Source organism: Anopheles ziemanni, chromosome 3, assembly GCF_943734765.1.
Source record: "Anopheles ziemanni chromosome 3, idAnoZiCoDA_A2_x.2, whole genome shotgun sequence".
NCBI classification, from domain to species: domain Eukaryota; kingdom Metazoa; phylum Arthropoda; class Insecta; order Diptera; family Culicidae; genus Anopheles; species Anopheles ziemanni.
Genome location: NC_080706.1, coordinates 74,757,435 through 74,783,949, shown reverse-complemented (window position 1 = coordinate 74,783,949; position 26,515 = coordinate 74,757,435). Strand labels below are relative to the sequence as shown.

The following is a 26,515-nucleotide window of genomic DNA, read 5'->3' as shown; positions in this document are numbered from 1 at the left end:
CGGAGGAGTGCACTACTTGAGGAACGAGTGAACCAGATGAAAGGAAAATAAAAATGATTTACCGAAACTGTACGGCAGAACGCTTCGTCGCGTGCTTTGAAATAATTAAATCGAAAGATTTAAAGTTTTGTACAACGTGTTTAGTAGAAGTTATAATTTAAAAGAGCAGCAACTACTTTGTAGTCTTTGGTTCTCCGGTAGACTGGTAGTGAAGGAACGAAAAATGAATGAAGCAATTTATTGGCATGTTAACATTTGACAGATATCACCCGGTCAGTATTTTCCTCCAATGCATTATCCTTTGCGCTAAAATGCTCTTGGAACTCTTTCTTTCCTGTTGTTGGAATTGTCATTTTTAACGTTTTCAAAGATGCAATATTCGAGACTACATTTATTTTCAAGCAATGGGAGACCAAACGCGTTGAGTTATGTCATTCCGATCCAGTTTCATGAATCTGAATGACTCTTTGCTGCGTTTATTTGATTCATGAATCTTTTAATGAGAGAATCATGAATCCCAAAGTTTAATTAATGTTGAAACAATACAAAATGCAAGACATGGCAGGAGAAGAGGCGTATTTTTTTTCCTTTATTAAAAGATTCATTAAAGTGTCCAAAGATTCATCAGTGTTTCAAGATTCGAATTCCAAAAGATTTATGAATCAATCTTAATGAATCTTATATGAAAGATGTATATGAATGAATATCACCTAAACATTCATAAGGTACTACACTATTAACGTACGTACACTATGTCCAGCTGTTACAAAACCTTTACTAAAAATGTTACTATCAAGAACGGATAGTAATTATTTATGCCTGGATATGTAGTCCGTAGATAACTTCCATTATCCTGTCCTTTGATGAGTGAGGTTCAACATTGATTTTGATGCGTGTCGTTGAACGTCACTGCATTGTATAAGACCATAAATCAAGTTCAAATGTCATGCTTCGGGTGCAGTTACACTCTGACCGGGCATCGACGGATGTGAAGCAGATAAGCTGCCCAGACTGAAGAGTAAAATATTCGTTCTGCTTTGCGCACTCTGGCCGATTCAGTTCTATTTCCTCCTTCAAACCGAGCTACTCTACCAACGCACAGAGAGCGAGGCACAATCGGCGATAAAGATTGCGATCATAATGGCGATAATGATGTTGATGGCGGTAGATAGACCACGCGGGAAACTTGAGCCCGGACGCATCTTGAATGGCCGGCTCAAGCGTGACGACCACCATCGTTGCTGAAGAAGTCGAATAAGATACGAATTATACGAAACAAAAATAATTGCGGGAATAACCTGAAGCATACGTGTGTCAGATAATTAATATTTCTTCGAATGATAAAGGATTGTTGAGTACAATGTTATTATTTGATTTATATTTAACAGGGTTTATCATTTGATAGGATAAAATAAGCAGTTGATAGAACAAACGTAGCAGATGATAGAGCAATCGTGGCAGATTATGCCACAAGCCGATACCGATGGCGTCAATGAAGTACAAAATCATACATGAAATGGGTTTAGACCCGAGCTCGTCGTGGCAGCCATTTTGAAATTCATTTTAGACAATCGTTCTTAGTTTAGTTTACCATTAAAAGCACACATCATTTAAATCGCTACACAGAAAACGTTTTTGTTACCCGTAAACCATTTCATTGTACTAAGGAACTGCGAAATAATTTTGAGTTTGGTTTAGTTTATAACTTTTATTTCTTTCCCTCGAGGTTGTTTGACCGCAGGTCTACACGGCGCTGCGACAATCTTGCGACCGGGAGTTACATGTTCGATCCTTTCCGATTTCTTTTAGAATATTGTTTCAAATGTTCATGGCCGAAATCAGAGAAAACATGAATTCATGATTAAAATATATTCAATTGATCGCAACATCAAGCGAACATCGCTAGAGTAGGGTCTTGTTCAATATCCGAATAGATTCTTGAGTGATAATTTATGTGGTTTTCTTTGCTCTTTTACCCGATGGAGAAACATTTATGATTTTTTCACCAATTCTGCCAAATTTATGAAATGCCGTCCATCGTGTTTGGGTACACTCAGCACAAATTCATTCAAATGTTTTCACTGCTGCTTCTGGGCTCGATTCATATTCTATTGTTGTTGACGGTATTTAGTATTTTCCCAACGAAGTCTTCCTAAATTCTGTTCTTGATTGATATTTACTTACCGGCAACAGTTCACCAAAAAGCCGAGTCAAAGGCAACAAATTTTGGTAAGTAGGATAAAACATAAAACCTTACACGTAGTAAATATACACATCAGATGTTTTACCATGTTGAACGCTAACTGCGGCCTCAGTGTGCACTAAGATCTAAATAGAAATTATGACAATTTTAAATATCAGTCAACTGAGATCTAAAAAGAAATTGCTAAACTTTTAAATAAAACCGATTGCATCTAGTAGACTATGAAATGCAATTGGCTGCTTTCGAAACCGCCTATAAATAAATCGCAGCATACACATTTCATTATTTGAGCATTTGTAACGTTTGAGTACGGATGCTCAAAACTAACACAATGGGTATGATCGATTTTTTTTGTTGTTTTAGGTCCAAAAAGGAGCCGGAAGAGGAAGAATTCGTTTTGTGGAGCTCCATAGAAGCAAATGAAGAATTCGATCCAGTTGACGAAATGCTGGATGAGGATGCACCAGACGACGATGTACCGAACGACGAGTTTTCCGACGACGATGTTCGGGACGGCGATGTTCGGGATGACGATGTTCCCGACGACGATGTTCGGGACGACGATGCCCCGGACGACGATGTCACGGACGACGATGTTCCGGACGACGTTGTCCCGGATGTCGATGTCCCGGATGTCGACGACCCAGACGACGATGTTCCGGATGTCGACGTCTTATACGACGATGTCCCGGATGTCGACGTCCCAGACGACGATGTCCCGGACGACGATGTTCCGGACGACGATGTTCCGGACGACGATGTTCCGGACGACGATGTTCCGGACGACGATGTTCCGGACGACGATGTTCCGGACGACGATGTTCCGGACGACGATGTTCCGGACGACGATGTTCCGGACGACGATGTTCCGGACGACGACGTTCCGGACGACGATGTTACAGACGTGGGCGTCTGCTACCCGAGGGTAAAAAAAGATGTATTGGTAAGTAAGAGAAAAAATAAAACCTTACGTGTATTGAAATATGTTCTCTCTCATTTCCAGGGCTGGCAACCTTCGCTTGGGGACATCGAAGAAGAAGAGGCGGAAATATTTTACGAAGATGACGATTGCCTGGAGGAAAAAAAGGATACCGAAAACGACGCTGCGAAGGAAAAAAAATCAAAGAAGGATGAAGCTGCCTGCTATGGATCTGTGTTTGGCAGGGTTACTTATTTTATTTTTTGTAGTTAGATGTAGTTAGTTTTATTATTGTATTGATCAATTATTTCATAAAAATGTAATCATTTTGTAATTTAACCATGTAAATGTAAATGAGTCGATGTGTTTAAAAATATTCAAATTAAATAAACATTTAAATCGCTACACAGAAGACGTTTTTGTTACCCGTAAACAATTTCATTGTACTAAGGAACTGCGAAATAATTTTGAGTTTGGTTTAGTTTATAACTTTTATTTCTTTCCCTCGAGGTTGTTTGACCGCAGGTCTACACGGCGCTGCGACAATCTTGCGACCGGGAGTTACATGTTCGATCCTTTCCGATTTCTTTTAGAATATTGTTTCAAATGTTCATGGCCGAAATCAGAGAAAACATGAATTCATGATTAAAATATATTCAATTGATCGCAACATCAAGCGAACATCGCTAGAGTAGGGTCTTGTTCAATATCCGAATAGATTCTTGAGTGATAATTTATGTGGTTTTCTTTGCTCTTTTACCCGATGGAGAAACATTTATGATTTTTTCACCAATTCTGCCAAATTTATGAAATGCCGTCCATCGTGTTTGGGTACACTCAGCACAAATTCATTCAAATGTTTTCACTGCTGCTTCTGGGCTCGATTCATATTCTATTGTTGTTGACGGTATTTAGTATTTTCCCAACGAAGTCTTCCTAAATTCTGTTCTTGATTGATATTTACTTACCGGCAACAGTTCACCAAAAAGCCGAGTCAAAGGCAACAAATTTTGGTAAGTAGGATAAAACATAAAACCTTACACGTAGTAAATATACACATCAGATGTTTTACCATGTTGAACGCTAACTGCGGCCTCAGTGTGCACTAAGATCTAAATAGAAATTATGACAATTTTAAATATCAGTCAACTGAGATCTAAAAAGAAATTGCTAAACTTTTAAATAAAACCGATTGCATCTAGTAGACTATGAAATGCAATTGGCTGCTTTCGAAACCGCCTATAAATAAATCGCAGCATACACATTTCATTATTTGAGCATTTGTAACGTTTGAGTACGGATGCTCAAAACTAACACAATGGGTATGATCGATTTTTTTTGTTGTTTTAGGTCCAAAAAGGAGCCGGAAGAGGAAGAATTCGTTTTGTGGAGCTCTATAGAAGCAAATGAAGAATTCGATCCAGTTGACGAAATGCTGGATGAGGATGCACCAGACGACGATGTACCGAACGACGAGTTTTCCGACGACGATGTTCGGGACGGCGATGTTCGGGATGACGATTTTCCCGACGACGATGTTCGGGACGACGATGCCCCGGACGATGATGTCACGGACGACGATGTTCCGGACGACGTTGTCCCGGATGTCGATGTCCCGGATGTCGACGACCCAGACGACGATGTCCCGGATGTCGACGTCTTATACGACGATGTCCCGGATGTCGACGTCCCAGACGACGATGTCCCGGACGACGACGTCCCGGACGACGATGTTCCGGACGACGATGTTCCGGACGACGATGTTCCGGACGACGATGTTCCGGACGACGATGTTCCGGACGACGATGTTCCGGACGACGATGTTCCGGACGACGATGTTCCGGACGACGATGTTCCGGACGACGACGTTCCGGACGACGATGTTACAGACGTGGGCGTCTGCTACCCGAGGGTAAAAAAAGATGTATTGGTAAGTAAGAGAAAAAATAAAACCTTACGTGTATTAAAATATGTTCTCTCTCATTTCCAGGGCTGGCAACCTTCGCTTGGGGACATCGAAGAAGAAGAGGCGGAAATATTTTACGAAGATGACGATTGCCTGGAGGAAAAAAAGGATACCGAAAACGACGCTGCGAAGGAAAAAAAATCAAAGAAGGATGAAGCTGCCTGCTATGGATCTGTGTTTGGCAGGGTTACTTATTTTATTTTTTTGTAGTTAGATGTAGTTAGATTTATTATTGTATTGATCAATTATTTCATAAAAATGTAATCATTTTGTAATTTAACCATGTAAATGTAAATGAGTCGATGTTTAAAAATATTCAAATTAAATAAACATTTAAATCGCTACACAGAAGACGTTTTTGTTACCCGTAAACAATTTCATTGTACTAAGGAACTGCGAAATAATTTTGAGTTTGGTTTAGTTTATAACTTTTATTTCTTTCCCTCGAGGTTGTTTGACCGCAGGTCTACACGGCGCTGCGACAATCTTGCGACCGGGAGTTTCATGTTCGATCCTTTCCGATTTCTTTTAGAATATTGTTTCAAATGTTCATGGCCGAAATCAGAGAAAACATGAATTCATGATTAAAATATATTCAATTGATCGCAACATCAAGCGAACATCGCTAGAGTAGGGTCTTGTTCAATATCCGAATAGATTCTTGAGTGATAATTTGTGTGGTTTCTTTGCTCTCATTTACTCTTTTACCCGATGGAGAAACATTTATGCTTTTTTCACCAATTCTGCCAAATTTATGAAATGCCGTCCATCGTGTTTGGGTACACTCAGCACAAATTCATTCAAATGTTTTTCACTGCTGCTTCTGGGCTCGATTCATATTGTATTGTTGTTGACAGTATTTAGTATTTTCCCAACGAAATCTTCCTAAATTCTGTTCTTGATTGATATTTACTTACCGGCAACAGTTCACCAACAAGCCGAGTCAAAGGTAACAAATGTTGGTAAGTAGGATAAAACATAAAACCTTACACGTAGTAAATATACACATCAGATGTCTTACCATGTTGAACGCTAACTGCGGCCTCAGTGTGCACTAAGATCTAATAGATATTATGACAATTTTAAATATCAGTCAACTGAGATCTAAAAAGAAATTGCTAAACTTTTAAATAAAGTCGATTGCATCTAGTAGACTATGAAATGCAATTCGCTGCTTTCGAAACCGCCTATAAATAAATCGCAGCATACACATTTCATTATTTGAGCATTTGTAACGTTTGAGTACGGATGCTCAAAACTAACACAATGGGTATGATCGATTTTTTTTGTTGTTTTAGGTCCAAAAAGGAGCCGGAAGAGGAAGAATTCGTTTTGTGGAGCTCCATAGAAGCAAATGAAGAATTCGATCCAGTTGACGAAATGCTGGATGAGGATGCACCAGACGACGATGTACCGAACGATGAGTTTTCCGACGACGATGTTCGGGACGGCGATGTTCGGGATGACGATGTTCCCGACGACGATGTTCGGGACGACGATGCCCCGGACGATGATGTCACGGACGACGATGTTCCGGACGACGTTGTCCCGGATGTCGATGTCCCGGATGTCGACGACCCAGACGACGATGTCCCGGATGTCGACGTCTTATACGACGATGTCCCGGATGTCGACGTCCCAGACGACGATGTCCCGGACGACGATGTTCCGGACGACGATGTTCCGGACGACGATGTTCCGGACGACGATGTTCCGGACGACGATGTTCCGGACGACGATGTTCCGGACGACGATGTTCCGGACGACGATGTTCCGGACGACGATGTTCCGGACGACGATGTTCCGGACGACGATGTTCCGGACGACGATGTTCCGGACGACGATGTTCCGGACGACGATGTTCCGGACGACGACGTTCCGGACGACGATGTTACAGACGTGGGCGTCTGCTACCCGAGGGTAAAAAAAGATGTATTGGTAAGTAAGAGAAAAAATAAAACCTTACGTGTATTGAAATATGTTCTCTCTCATTTCCAGGGCTGGCAACCTTCGCTTGGGGACATCGAAGAAGAAGAGGCGGAAATATTTTACGAAGATGACGATTGCCTGGAGGAAAAAAAGGATACCGAAAACGACGCTGCGAAGGAAAAAAAATCAAAGAAGGATGAAGCTGCCTGCTATGGATCTGTGTTTGGCAGGGTTACTTATTTTATTTTTTGTAGTTAGATGTAGTTAGTTTTATTATTGTATTGATCAATTATTTCATAAAAATGTAATCATTTTGTAATTTAACCATGTAAATGTAAATGAGTCGATGTGTTTAAAAATATTCAAATTAAATAAACATTTAAATCCGCGGGGGGGGGTCCGCGACAGCCGAGCGGTAGCGCCGGTTAGAAAATCGGCCCATGAGCGCCGGGGCTCACCACCTCGACGGCGTGGGTTCGAATCCCAACCGAGACCGGGACCCTCCCCTGTACGAGAGGACTGACTATCCACGTACAACAGGGAAACAAGTCTCGTAAGCCCTTAACGGGCAGGCATGACCAAGAGGTCGTTACGCCAAGAAGAAGAAGAAGAAGAAACATTTAAATCGCTACACAGAAGACGTTTTTGTTACCCGTAAACAATTTCATTGTACTAAGGAACTGCGAAATAATTTTGAGTTTGGTTTAGTTTATAACTTTTATTTCTTTCCCTCGAGGTTGTTTGACCGCAGGTCTACACGGCGCTGCGACAATCTTGCGACCGGGAGTTACATGTTCGATCCTTTCCGATTTCTTTTAGAATATTGTTTCAAATGTTCATGGCCGAAATCAGAGAAAACATGAATTCATGATTAAAATATATTCAATTGATCGCAACATCAAGCGAACATCGCTAGAGTAGGGTCTTGTTCAATATCCGAATAGATTCTTGAGTGATAATTTATGTGGTTTTCTTTGCTCTTTTACCCGATGGAGAAACATTTATGATTTTTTCACCAATTCTGCCAAATTTATGAAATGCCGTCCATCGTGTTTGGGTACACTCAGCACAAATTCATTCAAATGTTTTCACTGCTGCTTCTGGGCTCGATTCATATTCTATTGTTGTTGACGGTATTTAGTATTTTCCCAACGAAGTCTTCCTAAATTCTGTTCTTGATTGATATTTACTTACCGGCAACAGTTCACCAAAAAGCCGAGTCAAAGGCAACAAATTTTGGTAAGTAGGATAAAACATAAAACCTTACACGTAGTAAATATACACATCAGATGTTTTACCATGTTGAACGCTAACTGCGGCCTCAGTGTGCACTAAGATCTAAATAGAAATTATGACAATTTTAAATATCAGTCAACTGAGATCTAAAAAGAAATTGCTAAACTTTTAAATAAAACCGATTGCATCTAGTAGACTATGAAATGCAATTGGCTGCTTTCGAAACCGCCTATAAATAAATCGCAGCATACACATTTCATTATTTGAGCATTTGTAACGTTTGAGTACGGATGCTCAAAACTAACACAATGGGTATGATCGATTTTTTTTGTTGTTTTAGGTCCAAAAAGGAGCCGGAAGAGGAAGAATTCGTTTTGTGGAGCTCCATAGAAGCAAATGAAGAATTCGATCCAGTTGACGAAATGCTGGATGAGGATGCACCAGACGACGATGTACCGAACGACGAGTTTTCCGACGACGATGTTCGGGACGGCGATGTTCGGGATGACGATGTTCCCGACGACGATGTTCGGGACGACGATGCCCCGGACGACGATGTCACGGACGACGATGTTCCGGACGACGTTGTCCCGGATGTCGATGTCCCGGATGTCGACGACCCAGACGACGATGTCCCGGATGTCGACGTCCCAGACGACGATGTCCCGGACGACGATGTTCCGGACGACGATGTTCCGGACGACGATGTTCCGGACGACGATGTTCCGGACGACGATGTTCCGGACGACGATGTTCCGGACGACGATGTTCCGGACGACGATGTTCCGGACGACGATGTTCCGGACGACGATGTTCCGGACGACGATGTTCCGGACGACGACGTTCCGGACGACGATGTTACAGACGTGGGCGTCTGCTACCCGAGGGTAAAAAAAGATGTATTGGTAAGTAAGAGAAAAAATAAAACCTTACGTGTATTGAAATATGATCTCTCTCATTTCCAGGGCTGGCAACCTTCGCTAGGGGACATCGAAGAAGAAGAGGCGGAAATATTTTACGAAGATGACGATTGCCTGGAGGAAAAAAAGGATACCGAAAACGACGCTGCGAAGGAAAAAAAATCAAAGAAGGATGACGCTGCCTGCTATGGATCTGTGTTTGGCAGGGTTACTTATTTTATTTTTTTGTAGTTAGATGTAGTTAGATTTACTATTGTATTGATCAATTATTTCATAAAAATGTAATCATTTTGTAATTTAACCATGTAAATGTAAATGAGTCGATGTTTAAAAATATTTAAATTAAATAAACATTTAAATCGCTACACAGAAGACGTTTTTGTTACCCGTAAACAATTTCATTGTACTAAGGAACTGCGAAATAATTTTGAGTTTGGTTTAGTTTATAACTTTTATTTCTTTCCCTCGAGGTTGTTTGACCGCAGGTCTACACGGCGCTGCGACAATCTTGCGACCGGGAGTTTCATGTTCGATCCTTTCCGATTTCTTTTAGAATATTGTTTCAAATGTTCATGGCCGAAATCAGAGAAAACATGAATTCATGATTAAAATATATTCAATTGATCGCAACATCAAGCGAACATCGCTAGAGTAGGGTCTTGTTCAATATCCGAATAGATTCTTGAGTGATAATTTATGTGGTTTTCTTTGCTCTCATTTACTCTTTTACCCGATGGAGAAACATTTATGATTTTTTCACCAATTCTGCCAAATTTATGAAATGCCGTCCATCGTGTTTGGGTACACTCAGCCCAAATTCATTCAAATGTTTTCACTGCTGCTTCTGGGCTCGATTCATATTGTATTGTTGTTGACAGTATTTAGTATTTTCCCAACGAAGTCTTCCTAAATTCTGTTCTTGATTGATATTTACTTACCGGCAACAGTTCACCAAAAAGCCGAGTCAAAGGCAACAAATTTTGGTAAATAGGATAAAACATAAAACCTTACACGTAGTAAATATACACATCAGATGTTTTACCATGTTGAACGCTAACTGCGGCCTCAGTGTGCACTAAGATCTAAATAGAAATTATGACAATTTTAAATATCAGTCAACTGAGATCTAAAAAGAAATTGCTAAACTTTTAAATAAAACCGATTGCATCTAGTAGACTATGAAATGCAATTGGCTGCTTTCGAAACCGCCTATAAATAAATCGCAGCATACACATTTCATTATTTGAGCATTTGTAACGTTTGAGTACGGATGCTCAAAACTAACACAATGGGTATGATCGATTTTTTTTGTTGTTTTAGGTCCAAAAAGGAGCCGGAAGAGGAAGAATTCGTTTTGTGGAGCTCCATAGAAGCAAATGAAGAATTCGATCCAGTTGACGAAATGCTGGATGAGGATGCACCAGACGACGATGTACCGAACGACGAGTTTTCCGACGACGATGTTCGGGACGGCGATGTTCGGGATGACGATGTTCCCGACGACGATGTTCGGGACGACGATGCCCCGGACGACGATGTCACGGACGACGATGTTCCGGACGACGTTGTCCCGGATGTCGATGTCCCGGATGTCGACGACCCAGACGACGATGTCCCGGATGTCGACGTCCCAGACGACGATGTCCCGGACGACGATGTTCCGGACGACGATGTTCCGGACGACGATGTTCCGGACGACGATGTTCCGGACGACGATGTTCCGGACGACGATGTTCCGGACGACGATGTTCCGGACGACGATGTTCCGGACGACGATGTTCCGGACGACGATGTTCCGGACGACGACGTTCCGGACGACGATGTTACAGACGTGGGCGTCTGCTACCCGAGGGTAAAAAAAGATGTATTGGTAAGTAAGAGAAAAAATAAAACCTTACGTGTATTGAAATATGATCTCTCTCATTTCCAGGGCTGGCAACCTTCGCTAGGGGACATCGAAGAAGAAGAGGCGGAAATATTTTACGAAGATGACGATTGCCTGGAGGAAAAAAAGGATACCGAAAACGACGCTGCGAAGGAAAAAAAATCAAAGAAGGATGACGCTGCCTGCTATGGATCTGTGTTTGGCAGGGTTACTTATTTTATTTTTTTGTAGTTAGATGTAGTTAGATTTACTATTGTATTGATCAATTATTTCATAAAAATGTAATCATTTTGTAATTTAACCATGTAAATGTAAATGAGTCGATGTTTAAAAATATTTAAATTAAATAAACATTTAAATCGCTACACAGAAGACGTTTTTGTTACCCGTAAACAATTTCATTGTACTAAGGAACTGCGAAATAATTTTGAGTTTGGTTTAGTTTATAACTTTTATTTCTTTCCCTCGAGGTTGTTTGACCGCAGGTCTACACGGCGCTGCGACAATCTTGCGACCGGGAGTTTCATGTTCGATCCTTTCCGATTTCTTTTAGAATATTGTTTCAAATGTTCATGGCCGAAATCAGAGAAAACATGAATTCATGATTAAAATATATTCAATTGATCGCAACATCAAGCGAACATCGCTAGAGTAGGGTCTTGTTCAATATCCGAATAGATTCTTGAGTGATAATTTATGTGGTTTTCTTTGCTCTCATTTACTCTTTTACCCGATGGAGAAACATTTATGATTTTTTCACCAATTCTGCCAAATTTATGAAATGCCGTCCATCGTGTTTGGGTACACTCAGCCCAAATTCATTCAAATGTTTTCACTGCTGCTTCTGGGCTCGATTCATATTGTATTGTTGTTGACAGTATTTAGTATTTTCCCAACGAAGTCTTCCTAAATTCTGTTCTTGATTGATATTTACTTACCGGCAACAGTTCACCAAAAAGCCGAGTCAAAGGCAACAAATTTTGGTAAATAGGATAAAACATAAAACCTTACACGTAGTAAATATACACATCAGATGTTTTACCATGTTGAACGCTAACTGCGGCCTCAGTGTGCACTAAGATCTAAATAGAAATTATGACAATTTTAAATATCAGTCAACTGAGATCTAAAAAGAAATTGCTAAACTTTTAAATAAAACCGATTGCATCTAGTAGACTATGAAATGCAATTCGCTGCTTTCGAAACCGCCTATAAATAAATCGCAGCATACACATTTCATTATTTGAGCATTTGTAACGTTTGAGTACGGATGCTCAATGTTGGAAATGGGTGAATACCTCTGCGTATAAACCTTGGGCAGAAAAGAACTAAAGTTGGCAGCACTGCATTTGGCTGTCAACGTAACTTAAACTGTATGAAATAAATTATTGTTACTGGACTTTCAAAGAGACAACACGTGTTTTCTTGCTGCTTTCCTCTATTGGTGTTTGATCCAAGGGTGGAGTATTTCCACAGAAACCAAAAGACATTACTCAGTATTTTTCAACAGGTTATGGGCCCAGCCCCAGTGCTTCGGAGCGTGTGTTAAAGTTTTTGGTTGAGGACAAGGTTTTCCAGGAAGTGCATTTGTGGTATTCCTGAAGAGAAACGGTGTAAAGAAAAAGTAACAATGGCGGACGGTTGGAAGGCAACATTTGCGAAGCTCGGGAACGGTAATTATCAAACATGGAGGTTCCGCATGCAGTCCTTGCTGGAACGCGAGGAATTGTGGGACATGATAGAATTACCGAAGCCGGAAGAAAATGATGATGATTACGCAGACTGGAAAAAGAAAGACGTCAAGGCGCGAGCGACGATTTCCCTTCTTGTTGAAGATAGTCAACTTCGCTTTATAAAGAAAAGCAAGACGGCTCGTGACATGTGGCGCAACCTGCAGGCTTACCACGAAAAAGCCACCATTGGTAATCAGGTAATGTTGCTTCAAAAGATATGTTCCAAAAACCTGTGTGAAGGCGGTAACGTGGAGAAGCACCTCGAAGAATTTGAGGACTTGTTTGAGCGCCTCGACAACGCCGGGGTAGAGCTCAGCGAACTGCTGCGCATAATTATGATGCTACGCAGTCTCCCACCGTCGTACAGCAGTTTCGTTACGGCATTAGAGAATCGGCCGCAGGAGGATCTAACATTAGATCTGGTAACTGCGCGGTTGCGGGACGAGTTCCAGAAACGTTCCAGTTCTAATGACCTCTCAGAAAAAGAAATGGTGTTAAAAGTGACAGAACGGAGCGAGCAAAGGAAGTGCTTCTTTTGCCAGAAACCTGGACACTTAAAGAAAAACTGCCGCAAATTTCTGGCGCAATCCGGCAGTGAAAAGAGTTTCAAGCCGAAAGCGAAACAGGTTCAAATGGAAGGCGAACGCTCGTCGGAGGAGAAGCAGGCGGCGGTTATTGGAGCTGTGTGCTTCATAGCGGGTGACGTCATACCGGGCGCATGGACGATTGACAGTGGTTGTACATGTCACATGACTAATGACCCTGAGTTTTTCGCCGAATTTAAAAGAGAACCTTTGGGTGATGTGACTCTAGCAGATGGAACGAAAACAAAATCGACCGGAATTGGGAACGGTGTGATTGTAGGCATGAACGCCAATGGTCAACGTGTGGCCATCACACTGGAAAACGTGTTGTTAGTTCCAGCGCTAGAAGGTGGGCTTATATCTGTAAGAAAGCTCGCAGCAAAAGGTTTCTCGGTAGCATTCGGAAGAAAAGGTTGCGAAATAAAAGCACAAAATACCACCGTAGCTGTTGGTATATTAGTCGGCAACCAGTATAAGCTAAAGGTGGTGGAAACGTGTATGACAGCAACGCGTTATCATGGTGTAGACTGCCAACACACGTGGCACCGGCGAATGGGACACCGTGACATACAGACTGTGAACACGATGGTGAATAAAGGGCTAGTTGACGGAGTAAGAATGACAAACTGCCGAGAGCGGATGGTGTGTGAGTGTTGCATGCTGGGAAAGCTGGTGCGGAAGCCCTTTCCGCAGGTTCTAGAGCGGAAATCTAAGCGACCAATGGACATCATACACACGGATCTCTGTAGTCCTATGGAGCGTCCGACGCCAGGCGAATACGGAGACCCCTGCGGGGAACAGGCGGCAACAAAGAACCTAATGAAACAGGAGGAGCGACATGTTTTGAATGATCCTGTATTAGAGAGTGACGAAGATCTTCCGTTTGAATGTGACAACAAGAATGAAGGGACCCTGTCACAACCGAGAGCATCAGAGCAAGAAGATGCAGACAAAAAATATGAAGAGGTGGCCAGAAAACTAGTGCTCATGGAACAGGACCTCAAGCGTTCGGAGGAGAAGGTCGAGATGAACGAAAGCAAGATCGTCGAGCTTGAGGAGGAACTCCGCGTTGTCGGTAACAACCTGAAGTCGCTGGAAGTTTCGGAAGAAAAGGCAACGAAACGGGAGGAATCGTACGGTGGTCAAGTGAGAGTGTTGGATCAGCGTCTCAAGGAGGCTGAAGCTCGCGCTGAATTCGCTGAACGTTCCGTTCAGAAGTTGCAGAAGGAAGTCGACAGACTCGAAGATGAGTTGACTGTCGAACGTGCCAAGAACTCCAATAGATCCAGGGTACACAGCGGAAAATGAAGGAAGCAAACCGTTCGAAGACATAACACTGTACAGGGGACGCAAAGCCAGTCAGCCTAACAACAGTGACTGTAGTGCGAAAAAGCGCGTGTTACAATACTTGTAAAGTAGTAAGGTTGGTACTCACCCAGGAGGAGTGTTGGAAATGGGTGAATACCTCTGCGTATAAACCTTGGGCAGAAAAGAACTAAAGTTGGCAGCACTGCATTTGGCTGTCAACGTAACTTAAACTGTATGAAATAAATTATTGTTACTGGACTTTCAAAGAGACAACACGTGTTTTCTTGCTGCTTTCCTCTATTGGTGTTTGATCCAAGGGTGGAGTATTTCCACAGAAACCAAAAGACATTACTCAGTATTTTTCAACACTCAAAACTAACACAATGGGTATGATCGATTTTTTTTGTTGTTTTAGGTCCAAAAAGGAGCCGGAAGAGGAAGAATTCGTTTTGTGGAGCTCCATAGAAGCAAATGAAGAATTCGATCCAGTTGACGAAATGCTAAATGAAGATGCACCAGACGACGATGTACCGAACGTCGATTTTTCCGACGACGATGTTCGGGACGGCGATGTTCGGGATGACGATTTTCCCGACGACGATGTTCGGGACGACGATGCCCCGGACGATGATGTCACGGACGACGATGTTCCGGATGACGTTGTCCCGGATGTCGATGTCCCGGATGTCGATGTCCCGGATGTCGATGTCCCGGATGTCGATGTCCCGGATGTCGACGTCCCAGACGACGATGTCCCGGATGTCGACGTCTTAGACGACGATGTCCCGGATGTCGACGTCCCAGACGACGATGTCCCGGATGTCGACGTCCCGGATGTCGACGTCCCAGACGACGATGTCCCGGACGACGACGTCCCGGACGACGATGTTCCGGACGACGATGTTCCGGACGACGACGTTCCGGACGAGGATGTTACAGACGTGGGCGTCTGCTACCCGAGGGTAAAAAAAGATGTATTGGTAAGTAAGAGAAAAAATAAAACCTTACGTGTATTAAAATATGATCTCTCTCATTTCCAGGGCTGGCAACCTTCGCTTGGGGACATCGAAGAAGAAGAGGCGGAAATATTTTACGAAGATGACGATTGCCTGGAGGAAAAAAAGGATACCGAAAACGACGCTGCGAAGGAAAAAAAATCAAAGAAGGATGATGCTGCCTGCTATGGATCTGTGTTTGGCAGGGTTACTTATTTTATTTTTTTGTAGTTAGATGTAGTTAGATTTATTATTGTATTGATCAATTATTTCATAAAAATGTAATCATTTTGTAATTTAACCATGTAAATGTAAATGAGTCGATGTGTTTAAAAATATTCAAATTAAATAAACATTTAAATCGCTACACAGAAGACGTTTTTGTTACCCGTCAACAATTTCATTGTACTAAGGAACTGCGAAATAATTTTGAGTTTGGTTTAGTTTATAACTTTTATTTCTTTCCCTCGAGGTTGTTTGACCGCAGGTATACACGGCGCTGCGACAATCTTGCGACCGGGAGTTTCATGTTCGATCTTTTCCGATTTCTTTTAGAATATTGTTTCAAATGATCATGGCCGAAATCAGAGAAAACATGAATTAATGATTAAAATATATTCAATTGATCGCAACATTAAGTGAACATCGCTAGAGTAGGGTCTTGTTCAATATCCGAATAGATTCTTGAGTGATAATTTGTGTGGTTTTCTTTGCTCTCATTTACTCTGCCAAATTTATGAAATGCCGTCCATCGTGTTTGGGTACACTCAGCCCAAATTCATTCAAATGTTTTCACTGCTGCTTCTGGGCTCGATTCATATTGTATTGTTGTTGACAGTTTTTAGTATTTTCCCAACGAAGTCTTCCTAAACTCTGTTCTTGATTGATATTTACTTACCGGTAACAGTTCACCAACAAGCCGAGTCAAAGGCAACAAATTTTGGTAAGTAGGATAAAACATAAACGTACGTAGTAAATATACACATCAGATGTTTTACCATGTTGAACGCTAACTTCTGCCTCAGTGTGCACTAAGATCTAAATAGAAATTATGACAATTTTAAATTAAAGCAAGCCGTAGACGATGCGAACTTGTACGCGCGAACAATTTGACAACCATGCATTGCCTATGTTAAGGAAAGAAAAGGAAGTTTTAAGAGGATAACTTCCTTTCCATTCATTTCATTTCATACTACTTCCGTTCTGTCAGATGGGATTCGAATCTTTACAATCCGTCTAATTGGATTCGAATCTTTGGAATCCGTCTAGGGATCGAATCTTCCAATCTTCCGACTCCCGATTCTGCCAACACTAGTCCAGCGTTGTTTGAGTTCCAACGGAATTAAACGAAAATGTCTGAAGAATATGGACCAGCGGCGAAAAAACGTAGAATAGAGGTCGTGGATTCATCAGAGGAGGAAGATGAAATAGAATGTTTTATAGATTTGCTTCCGGACGAGGTAAGTTCGCTTCGTGCGATAGTGCGCCAAAATGGTTGTGTTGTTTACTTCTTCATTGAAACTCCACCGGCGCACTTTCGCCGGGTCTTTTCGTAGGAAGTTGAATGTTTACCATTTGCCATGCCATGATTTGCGCCTAGTTCGACTAGATTAGGTCAGGTATACAGCTGTGGTTGATACGATCTTTGTGGGATTAATGTTGTGTCCGTTCATTTTCAGATCTTGATGGTTATTTTCGAGCTGCTGCCCTTCGAGGAGCGAAAACCCTGCGCCGTAGTATGCCATCGATGGCATTTAATCCTACGTTCCAATTACTTCATGTACCGTACGCAATGCATCGTCTACCACTGCTTCGGTATGCTTATCGACCCCGGCCTGCAGAGACTGTTGAGCAACTGTGGCCACATCCTCTTCAGCGATAGCGGCGCCGTGCCAGGGGCGACCAGTAAAGACCTCATTCCGGCCCACAAAGGACACGACCAGCCAGGTCCCTCGTCAGCCCAGTCCGGTATCAGTCTGGAAGATTTCCTGTTCTCCGGCAAGCTGCCGTTACGCTCGTTTACGGTAACATCACTCCGCGGACGAATAACCACATTCATTGGGGGACGCTTGGAGCAGATGCCCCAACTGGAGGAGTTTGTTATGAACGTTGTCCCAGCACAGGACGAAGAGTCCATACAGAAATGGGTTGAAGGGGTTGATCCACAGTGGACCATTAAACACCCGCGTCTGCGTTCGCTTGCGGTCCTACTGTATGCCGGTCCGATGTCCTACACGCTCGAGCTGCCCCAGCTGAGGAATCTTACCATCGAAATCGACTCGGACAATGAACTGAACGCCCTCATGAAGTACAGCGAGCAGCTGGAAGAGCTGTGGGTGCTGTGCTATTTCACGCGCGCCATGGAGCAGATGCTCACCTACCCATATCCGGCGCTCAAGAAGCTGAATATGAAACGGTACGGCAAGAACGAACCACCCGATCCCAACACTCGGGTCGACGATGCATCGGCGGAACGGTTCGTTAACAGTGCCCCACTGCTGGGGGATGTCACTCTGCGCTGTAACATAGCAACGACGAGAATGCTGCGGGCCGTGTGTGTCATAGGGCAGAGGTCGATAACCCGACTCACGCTGCTCGATGTCGTCCTGCCACGCAGCTTATTTGTCTTTATTACCGAGCTTAAAAAACTAGAGGTTAGTGCAGGACCAATTTCTCAAAGGCAATTTACTAACTTGGCATTTATACTGTGTTCTTGTGCAACAGTTTCTTAAGCTAAAAAAATGTGAAATCGAAGATGGCGGTCCTTTGCGGGAGGTTGACTTCCCCCGACTGAAACAGCTAATACTCATCAACAGTGGCACCTGCATGCGCATCGATCGGGGCCTCTCGAACGTGACGCACTTCAAGTACAGCATGGATCCGAAGCTATCGAAAATATGCCAGCACATGGTGCAACTGGAGGACTTCGAAATCAAGCTGCGCACCAAATATCCCGTCGCGGACTACGTGCGCAATCACTTTCACTCACTGCCTAATCTCAGCCAGCTGCAAACGTTCCGTCTGAGCGGCATGAAAACGGTCAACCGGCCGTGGGACTTTTGCCGACCGATGCCAGCCATCGAGCATCTGGTCCTGCGCAAGTGTCACCTAGTGCGGGGCGATTTCCATAAGCTTCCCCAGCTGTTTCCCTCGCTGCGTGTGCTCGAGCTGGAAAAAACCCACATCGCGTACAAACGTTGCCCCGCCGAGGTGGATCCGCTGGTGCACTTTCACGGTCGGCTGAAGAAGTTTTTCCCGCCGCCATGCCGAGTGGTGGTAGACGCGTTCTCCAGCGCCACACCACTCGCCACGATACTGGAGATGGAGGACGAGTTTCGGTGGCATCTGAATCAGGTGCGTCAAGCTGGCGTTATCATTAGACCGCTCTATCCGAAGACGATAAAGAAACTGGAGGCCGCTAAGATGCGGGCGCAAATGCGGAAGGCGGAGGAGGAAGCGAACGAAGAACTCGAAGAGCAGATGAACGAAGACGACGACCAAGAAGAAAAATTGGAGTAAGAAAGTTTTTAAATGTTTGGTACCAACGGGTTTACGAGTATTCAACAGTACGTACTGCCTAGCGGTGTTATATTGCATCTGATCCGTAATACATGTCGATTGTGTACATTATACATAATATCAAATTTTATCCACTTTGCAACAAAAAGAAAAACTTCCGAGCGACGGACACGCTCTGGTCAACATCTTAAAACACATCTCTTATCTAAACGTAATGATTTCGCTTGGCGCACTCTGGATTGGTTTGCATAGAAAAGGTAACGTACATACATAACACACGAGGCAACTCTCGATCCTTTAACCGACCCGCAAAGGGTGCGCTCAAATGCGCCTCGCGCAGGTAAAGTGGAAATAAAAACAAAAAATTAAAAATCGTTCCTGTAACGTTTCGGTCAGATCGAAATTCAGATTGCTGCCGGCGCAATGTGTTCGCTGCCCTCGCCGCTGTGGGAATGTGGCGAATTCGTTTCTGCCGATATTTCATCTGCTCGCTCCTTTGCTCGTGCTGGGCGTTTGCGACACACCGTCACCGTCGGCCCCGCCCTGTCCTCGGTCATCCTCCTCGGCCGAGTCCGAGACCACCGAACTGTCCAGCAGCGAGTGCAGCCGGCGCTGAGACTTTTGGGCCGAAATCCGAAGCGCGGACAGCACGAGCGCCATATCGTACTCGGTCTGATTACCTTTCTCGTTGTCCAGGTAGATCTCCTGCAGGCGTTCGCCAAATCGCGACAAAACACGGGCTCGATAATCTGTCACAGAAGGGAGATTTCAGAATTAGGTCATACAAGTTCATGATGACCGGTGCCAACGATCGATGGTGCGGTTTCCCTTACGATCCGTTTTACTTACCGACGCCACCGGCAACCGGATTTCCCAGCAGTCGGAGGTTCTCCAGCAGCGGCAGATTGCCAATGTAATCGATTTCGTTTATATCATCGATTGCGTTGCAGCTCAGATCGAGGTTAACCAGCGAGTACAGCCGGGACAGACCCTCGAGCATACGGATGCGGTTCTGGGAGAGATTCAGCGTTACCAGATTGCCAAGCTGGACGTGCCAGTTCGGACAGTGCGCTATACGGTTGCAGCGCAGGCTGAGCACCTGCAGGTTGTTCAGGTGGCTTAGATGGGCGATCTCTTCCAGCTTGTTCTTGTCCAGCACGAGATCCTTCAGGCTCGGAAAGAGCCGTATCGTGCGGTCGATGGCCGTTAGCTGGTTTTCCTTGAAAACCGCGTGCCGTAAGTTTTTCCATTGCTGCAAAAACAACAACCCAAGGGTATGTCTGTTACAAATGTTTGGTATTTCGAGCGTTCACGGTGCTGGTCGATTACTTTACCTTCAACTTGTCCAACTCCTCCTCGCCCGCGTCCTTATGGACGTTATCACACAGCGCTATTTGGCAGATTTGCTTCGTTTCACTTTTATACACCTCTATCCGCGAGAGCGTCTCACGCAAGGCACCTGCAAACGACCGGAAGGAAGGTTAGGTACGGTTTCACCCGGCTTTTCCGACCGATGCGAAAGTGGACGACGTGACCGCGATTGCGATTGCGACAGAAATGCTACTGACCTACATTCTGAATGTTCTTCGTTGGCGCGCCGTAAATAATGAGATTACGTAACGTTTTAAAAGCGCTCAGCTCGTACCGCAGCTGCACCGGGATTAGGTTGCTGCTGCCGATCGGTTTATGGAGCGCATGCGGAATGTACTTGTCCGTGTCGTCGTCGTACAGGATCGTCGGGAGGCTGTTCTTCGTCGGCAGCACGATGATCGTTTCCAGCTGGGCGCAAAAGTCCAGTATGTGCGAGAAATTGTAGCTACTGTTGGCCGCCTCGGTCGGTGGGCACGGTATCTTCATCCGCTCGCTGATGGCGTGCAGCTCGAGCACCGAGAAACCGTACTTCTTCGACTTGGCCAGGAAGGCGTCGCCGCGTAGAAACAACGAGCACGCCAGGTGCTGCACCATGAAGATGATGTCGTACCGGTGGAAGTCGAGAAACTCGACAAATTCCCGCGGCATGGTCACCTTGAGGAAGATGAGCATCTCCTTCAGGTACTGCTCGAGCGCCTCCTGCCGCTTCTTGAGAAACGTGGGACTCTTATTGCCGATTACCTTCTTCGGGGGCAGCTTGTCCTTCGAGACGCCCCGGTCCGCCACCAGGCGATCGTGCAGGTCGGCGAAATCGCGATAGCGATGGTTGACCGTCCACATGACCTGACCACATTTCACCAGGATTTCGTAATAATTCACACTATCGACCGTGATGATGCGTGGTATGGATAGGGTCGTTTCGTTCGAGTGCAGCTGATAGTTGGACATCTTTAATGGGGCGGATACGTTGTACGCTGTCGTCACGCCTTCTGGCGCAATCACTTCATGAGGTAATCACGCACTTTCCGCTGTATTTTACATCAAATCCGTGTGGATGGTTTTGCATTCCTTATCAGCGCGGCTAGTGACAGATTATTTCCTCGTCACACCAACGAGCTGTTTACAATTTAATTCAATTAAAAAACCTCTTTTACAAAGCACAGAACTGAACTACGAAACAAAATAAACATGAGACTAGTGGTGGTAGAATCGGGATTGGGAAGATTCGAAGACTCGATCTCTAGACGGATTCTAAAGATTTGATTCAATTTTGAATCGAATCAGATTTGGTTTGTTTTGGATTTGAATCAGATTTGATTTGTTTGGGTCTCGATGATTGATTCGATGCAGATACGAGGTGAGTTTAATTAGTCACGTAATGAACCGATCTAGAGATAATGTCGTTGCAGTTTGGCAGTGCACCAGCTTGGTCTGTTAGCGGTGCTCGGGGTTCCTCAAATAAGTTACCGAGAAGTAAAGTTATCCTAACCACATGATCGCAAGCAAACCGTGACTCACTCAGAAAATCGGGACATATAGCCTTAGTAGCCGGTTCTTAACACAATAGGGGTCTTTGTCTCCAGGTTAGCTTACGAAGACCCAGGATGCTGGGAAGAAAGAAGAAGAAGAATCCACAACAGATTCAATTTGAATGATAACGCTGTCATATTAGTACTTGAAACAAAATAAATACCCCTCTTCTCAATTTACCCGAGTTAATGAGTTATTTTCTGCATATTTCTAAAAAAGGATTCGTGTTGTCTGAATTTAATTAGAAGAGTAATGTCAAATATGCTGATATTCTAGCGTAAATAATTCAATGAATTAAACAAATCATGAATGTATGATATGTGGGATTGAGATTCGGATTCGGAGATCCAGATCTCCAAATGGATTTGAATCGAAAGATTGGAATCCCAACACTACATGAGGGTCCAGTTTGGTCATTACCTACGGTGCCAATATGGTATAACTCGGTAAGAAAATCTTCTTTCTTCTTTCGATATGCGAGTCGGGGTATATCCTCCTACGCTAAGTCGAACAATTTGTTCCCTTACACGTAATCAGAGGCGTACCAACTCTGTCCGAACTCCTATGAAGGGGCTCGTCCTTTAGGACCGGCTAATAATAGCCATATGTCCACCCGCCGGCCACGGGAGGGATAATTCCTTCCGATGTCAGGACACAAGAACTCGTGGTCCGCTTGATTGACTCAAACAGAACGAGATGTGCGGCAGCTAGGATTTGTCTGACCTGAGCTCCAGCTCGGCGTCACCACGCGGTCGTGCCGTAACCTTACTTTTCCGCTAACCCTTTCAGGAAACTTATGCACTGCTAACATCCGCTCTGATGCACTACCGAACTGAAACTGGGTAAGAAAATCACCACTCGTCATTGTTGACGTTACACAGCGTTATCGACTTATGCCGCATTGGCGTACATTTGACAGTTCGTGCGAGATTTGTAAACAAATTGTTTTGATTCGTGTTTAGCCGACGCTCGCGTTCATTTCGCCGCATCAGTAAATTAGAAGAATTACACCGTTTTATGCGTTGAAAACGATCTTCGGGGCATTACAAGATTATTAAACAACACCAGAAACATGATAAGCGTTCGGATGAATAATTTCAACGAAAATTTCCTCAACGAAACCGATGGAGATCCGAACTCGGTGCTCATCGAGCTGGACAAGGGCATCCGGTCGAGTAAAATCGGTGATCAATGCGAGGCGATCATCCGGTTCCCGAAACTGTTCGAAAAGTATCCATTCCCCATCCTGATCAACTCGTCGTTTCTCAAGCTGGCAGAATTCTTCCGCATCGGTTCGAACCTGTCCCGGCTGTGGATACTGCGCGTATGCCAGCAGACTGAAAAGCACCTCGAGAAGATCCTAAACATCGACGAGTTCCTGAAGCGCATCTTCATGGTGATTCACTCGAACGATCCGGTAGCGCGAGCCCTGACCCTTCGTATGCTCGGTGCGGTTGCGTTCGTGATTGCCGAGAAACAGCACGTGCATCATGCGATCCGGATGGCGCTCGACAGTCACGACACGGTCGAGGTGGAAGCGGCCATTTTCGCCAGTGTCCAGTTTGCGGCCCAGTCGAAAACGTTTGCCGTTGGCATGTGTTCGAAGGTGGCGTCGATGATCGAAAGCTTGCAAACCCCCGTCAACATGAAGCTGCATCTTATCCCGGTGCTGCGCCATATGCATCATGACGCGAGTACGGCCGCTCTCGTGCGGGCCCTATGTCGCGATCTACTCCCCAAATATCCGTCGGAGCTGTTCGTGGTCGAAATCATCCGTTCGCTGTCGCAGCTGTCCTGCGCGACGCTGGTCGACATACCGGATCAGGTCGATCTGCTGCTGGTGTACCTTCAGGATCCTCGCAAGCGTGTCCAATCCATGGTACTGCTGTCGTTGAAGAAGCTCGCCGAAAAGGGAGCCTACCTGTGGCCGAAAACCGCCATCAGTAGACTGCTCCAGCTGACGGTGCAGTGCAACAGCCAGAATATGGCGCTGGATGTCATCCTGACGCTGACCAAGTGTCCCCACACCTGCCACACGATGCTGAACGAGGAACAGCAGCAGATACTGGAGGTGTGCAAAAAGTGCCTCCTGATGGAAAACGAAAGCGGTGGCCGGGCGATGACGATCTTGGCCAGCCTCATCACGTACTGTCACACCGAGCGAATCCCACCGCCTGTGCACGTGCTCGAGTATCTAGACATGCACCTGGAGTTCTTAATCCAGTCATCGTTGCAGGACAAATCGTCCCTTAAGGACTTCCGCCTGTACCTCAAGTGTGGTGTTCAGTTGTCCAAAACGAGTCGCGAGTTTGGGGAAAGTTTCGCTGAGATGATCGCCGAGCTGCTAAGCGAAGAGTCAAACCATTCCAGCAGTACCGGTCACTCTAAGCTGATCTGCGAAGCGCTGGGTGCGATCTGCTCGAACGTGATCGTGTCGTGCGATTTCTACAAGAATCACACGCCAGGAGATTCCGCTAGTGCAACTCCTGGCCCCTTTAGCTCGGTCATGCAGCATTTGTTGAAGAAATTAGAAGTCCTAGCAAAAACGGGCAGTGGTGTGTTGGATAAGGAGCGTGCCAATATCGTCGAACTGCTGGCGGCCATTTGTATGCAGGCGATGCTGGGCTCGTTTATGCCGGACAACGTCATCGGCATTTTCATGCAGCTACTGCATACGACCAACCCGTGGACCCAGTACCGGATCGCTCGTTCGGCCTCACGCTACGGACAACACTTTCTAGCGGCGTTGATCTACGAGAAGCTGTCCCGGAATATTTCCCTCGAAAATCTACACTTCTATCTGCTTGCGCTGAGCCAGATATCCAAGGCCGAATGCATCCTCAACCATGGCCAGGAGTATGAAACACTTACCCAGAAGCACATCAAACGTGAACCGGGCCTGCAGGGTCCACCGCCGGCTGCATCTGCCCTTTCGCTCATCGACCGGCTCGAGAAGGCCATCAATCTTTACTGCACCGCCCTGTCCACGTTGAAGGCCAGCTCGTCCCAGCTACATCCGCTCGGGTTTCAATCGGAACTGATCCGGCTACGCTGTACGTTCCTCGAGGTGCTGCACAGCATCGTCATCACGCGGAACACGCTCTGCATAACGCCACCGTCGGAGATTTCGCAAACGCTCGCCCAGAACTGTCGCGATCCGCTGCAAAAGTACGGACACATTACGAACCAGCTGAGGAAGCACGTGAAGCTGTTGAAAAACTGTGAGGATGCGTACGGGCGGCTGTACAAGAGTTCGTTCGATGCCGACCCGGGCACACTGGAACACCTGGAAGCGGTACAGCATCTGTGCGCCACGCTGCAACTGTCAATCGAAACGATTTCCTTCATCAATCCCTCGGAAACATCGAAGGTTGCCCCGCAATCGAGCCACCCGGAGACGCGATATCTTTTGAGCGTGTGCCGTGCCGTCGGCAAGCAGCTTCTGACGATCCCGGCCGAGGTTCCGGGTGGCACGAAAACGCTCACCCACGAGCACACGGACATGATGATGCGGCAGATCGAAACGGTCGTCAAGTCGTCACACTGTATACCCCGATTTTTCTTCCAGGTACTGCAGAATACCTCCGTCAAGTTGGCCCTCACGCCGCAGCCGCGTGCCACCGGTGAGCCGGTGTTTGTGCAGCCGAACAGTCACCTTGTGGTGAAGGTTGAGGGTGTCATCCAGCACAACGGACGCACACCGTCCCTGTTCCGGTCGATCAACAGCATCCAGCTGACGCTCAACTCGACGCTCATGACGTCCCGGCCGAACGACGTGAAACTTCTGTCGGACAGCATCACCCTCACGCAGGTCGTAAAACCACATCGGGATTTTCTCAGCGGAAGCTTCCTTATTGCCCTCAATAATACGGCCCACACGTTCAACGGGGGTCCGGTCAGTTTGGGCGGCCAGTGGCAGCTGAACCTGGAGACGTGTATCATCGACGATAATGGGGTAATGTGGCAGACCGGACCAAAGAGCACGCTACTGGTGCGCATCCCGGAGGATAATCATAAACAGACACTTGGGATGCAATCAGCTGTGCGGCGGTTTTAAAGTAAAACGAGCGAATATAATCATTCAATTATACATGTAATAGATAAACTTATGATTTACCTCACAACGGTTATTAATAAAAAAGGACAGAAAAAATTCAAAATTGACACATTCGCGTAGTAGTAATTTTATGACACTCACTGTACCATGTTCTAGAGCCTAACTTGCAAATTGCGCCAAAAACTCAATCCATTGAGTGATGGATCCATTGATGTCCATTGATTGGACATTCTACCCAGCGTTCGATTTGAGTAAACTTAAATCAATTACATTGCCTCTAGATCGACTAGTTATGTGACTTATTCGACTCAAATCATTGTGAGTCGATTCAAACAGTTTAGGATCAAGTCAGAATCGAAT

The 26,515-nt window shown here is 45.0% G+C and overlaps 3 protein-coding genes across 3 annotated transcripts; 2 read left to right on the top strand and 1 right to left on the bottom strand.

Moving 5' to 3' along the window:
• The first annotated feature begins 16,997 nt into the window (after nt 1–16,997).
• Nucleotides 16,998–19,197, top strand: LOC131285463 (uncharacterized). Its single transcript, XM_058314319.1, has 3 exons — nt 16,998–17,138; nt 17,358–18,332; nt 18,403–19,197. Exons 1-3 carry the CDS (start codon nt 17,031–17,033, stop codon nt 19,195–19,197), a joined length of 1,878 nt encoding a protein of 625 aa, XP_058170302.1. The 5' UTR covers nt 16,998–17,030.
• A 20-nt stretch (nt 19,198–19,217) lies between these two features.
• On the bottom strand, nt 19,218–21,689 carry LOC131286819 (nischarin-like). Its single transcript, XM_058315821.1, has 4 exons — nt 20,766–21,689; nt 20,532–20,656; nt 20,047–20,449; nt 19,218–19,946 (listed from the first exon to the last, which is right to left on the bottom strand). The coding sequence occupies exons 1-4, from the start codon at nt 21,514–21,516 to the stop codon at nt 19,678–19,680; spliced, it is 1,548 nt and encodes a 515-aa protein (XP_058171804.1). The 5' UTR covers nt 21,517–21,689; the 3' UTR covers nt 19,218–19,677.
• A 1,481-nt stretch (nt 21,690–23,170) lies between these two features.
• LOC131286758 (integrator complex subunit 7) lies at nt 23,171–26,161 on the top strand. The gene has a single exon (XM_058315756.1). The coding sequence runs from the start codon at nt 23,171–23,173 to the stop codon at nt 26,153–26,155; it is 2,985 nt and encodes a 994-aa protein (XP_058171739.1). The 3' UTR covers nt 26,156–26,161.
• The last annotated feature ends 354 nt before the right edge of the window (nt 26,162–26,515 follow it).

Excerpts from the sequence above, each read along its gene's own strand:
- LOC131285463 (XM_058314319.1), top strand. The coding sequence starts at position 17,031 with ATGTCTGAAGAATATGGACCAGCGGCGAAAAAACGTAGAATAGAGGTC. Across the intron at positions 17,139-17,357 it reads TAGATTTGCTTCCGGACGAG|ATCTTGATGGTTATTTTCGA; the intron begins GTAAGTTCGCTT and ends GTTCATTTTCAG. Across the intron at positions 18,333-18,402 it reads CCGAGCTTAAAAAACTAGAG|TTTCTTAAGCTAAAAAAATG; the intron begins GTTAGTGCAGGA and ends CTTGTGCAACAG.
- LOC131286819 (XM_058315821.1), bottom strand. The coding sequence starts at position 21,516 with ATGTCCAACTATCAGCTGCACTCGAACGAAACGACCCTATCCATACCA. Across the intron at positions 20,657-20,765 it reads GAAGAACATTCAGAATGTAG|GTGCCTTGCGTGAGACGCTC; the intron begins GTCAGTAGCATT and ends GGTCGTTTGCAG. Across the intron at positions 20,450-20,531 it reads AGGAGTTGGACAAGTTGAAG|CAATGGAAAAACTTACGGCA; the intron begins GTAAAGTAATCG and ends TTGTTTTTGCAG.
- LOC131286758 (XM_058315756.1), top strand. The coding sequence starts at position 23,171 with ATGATAAGCGTTCGGATGAATAATTTCAACGAAAATTTCCTCAACGAA.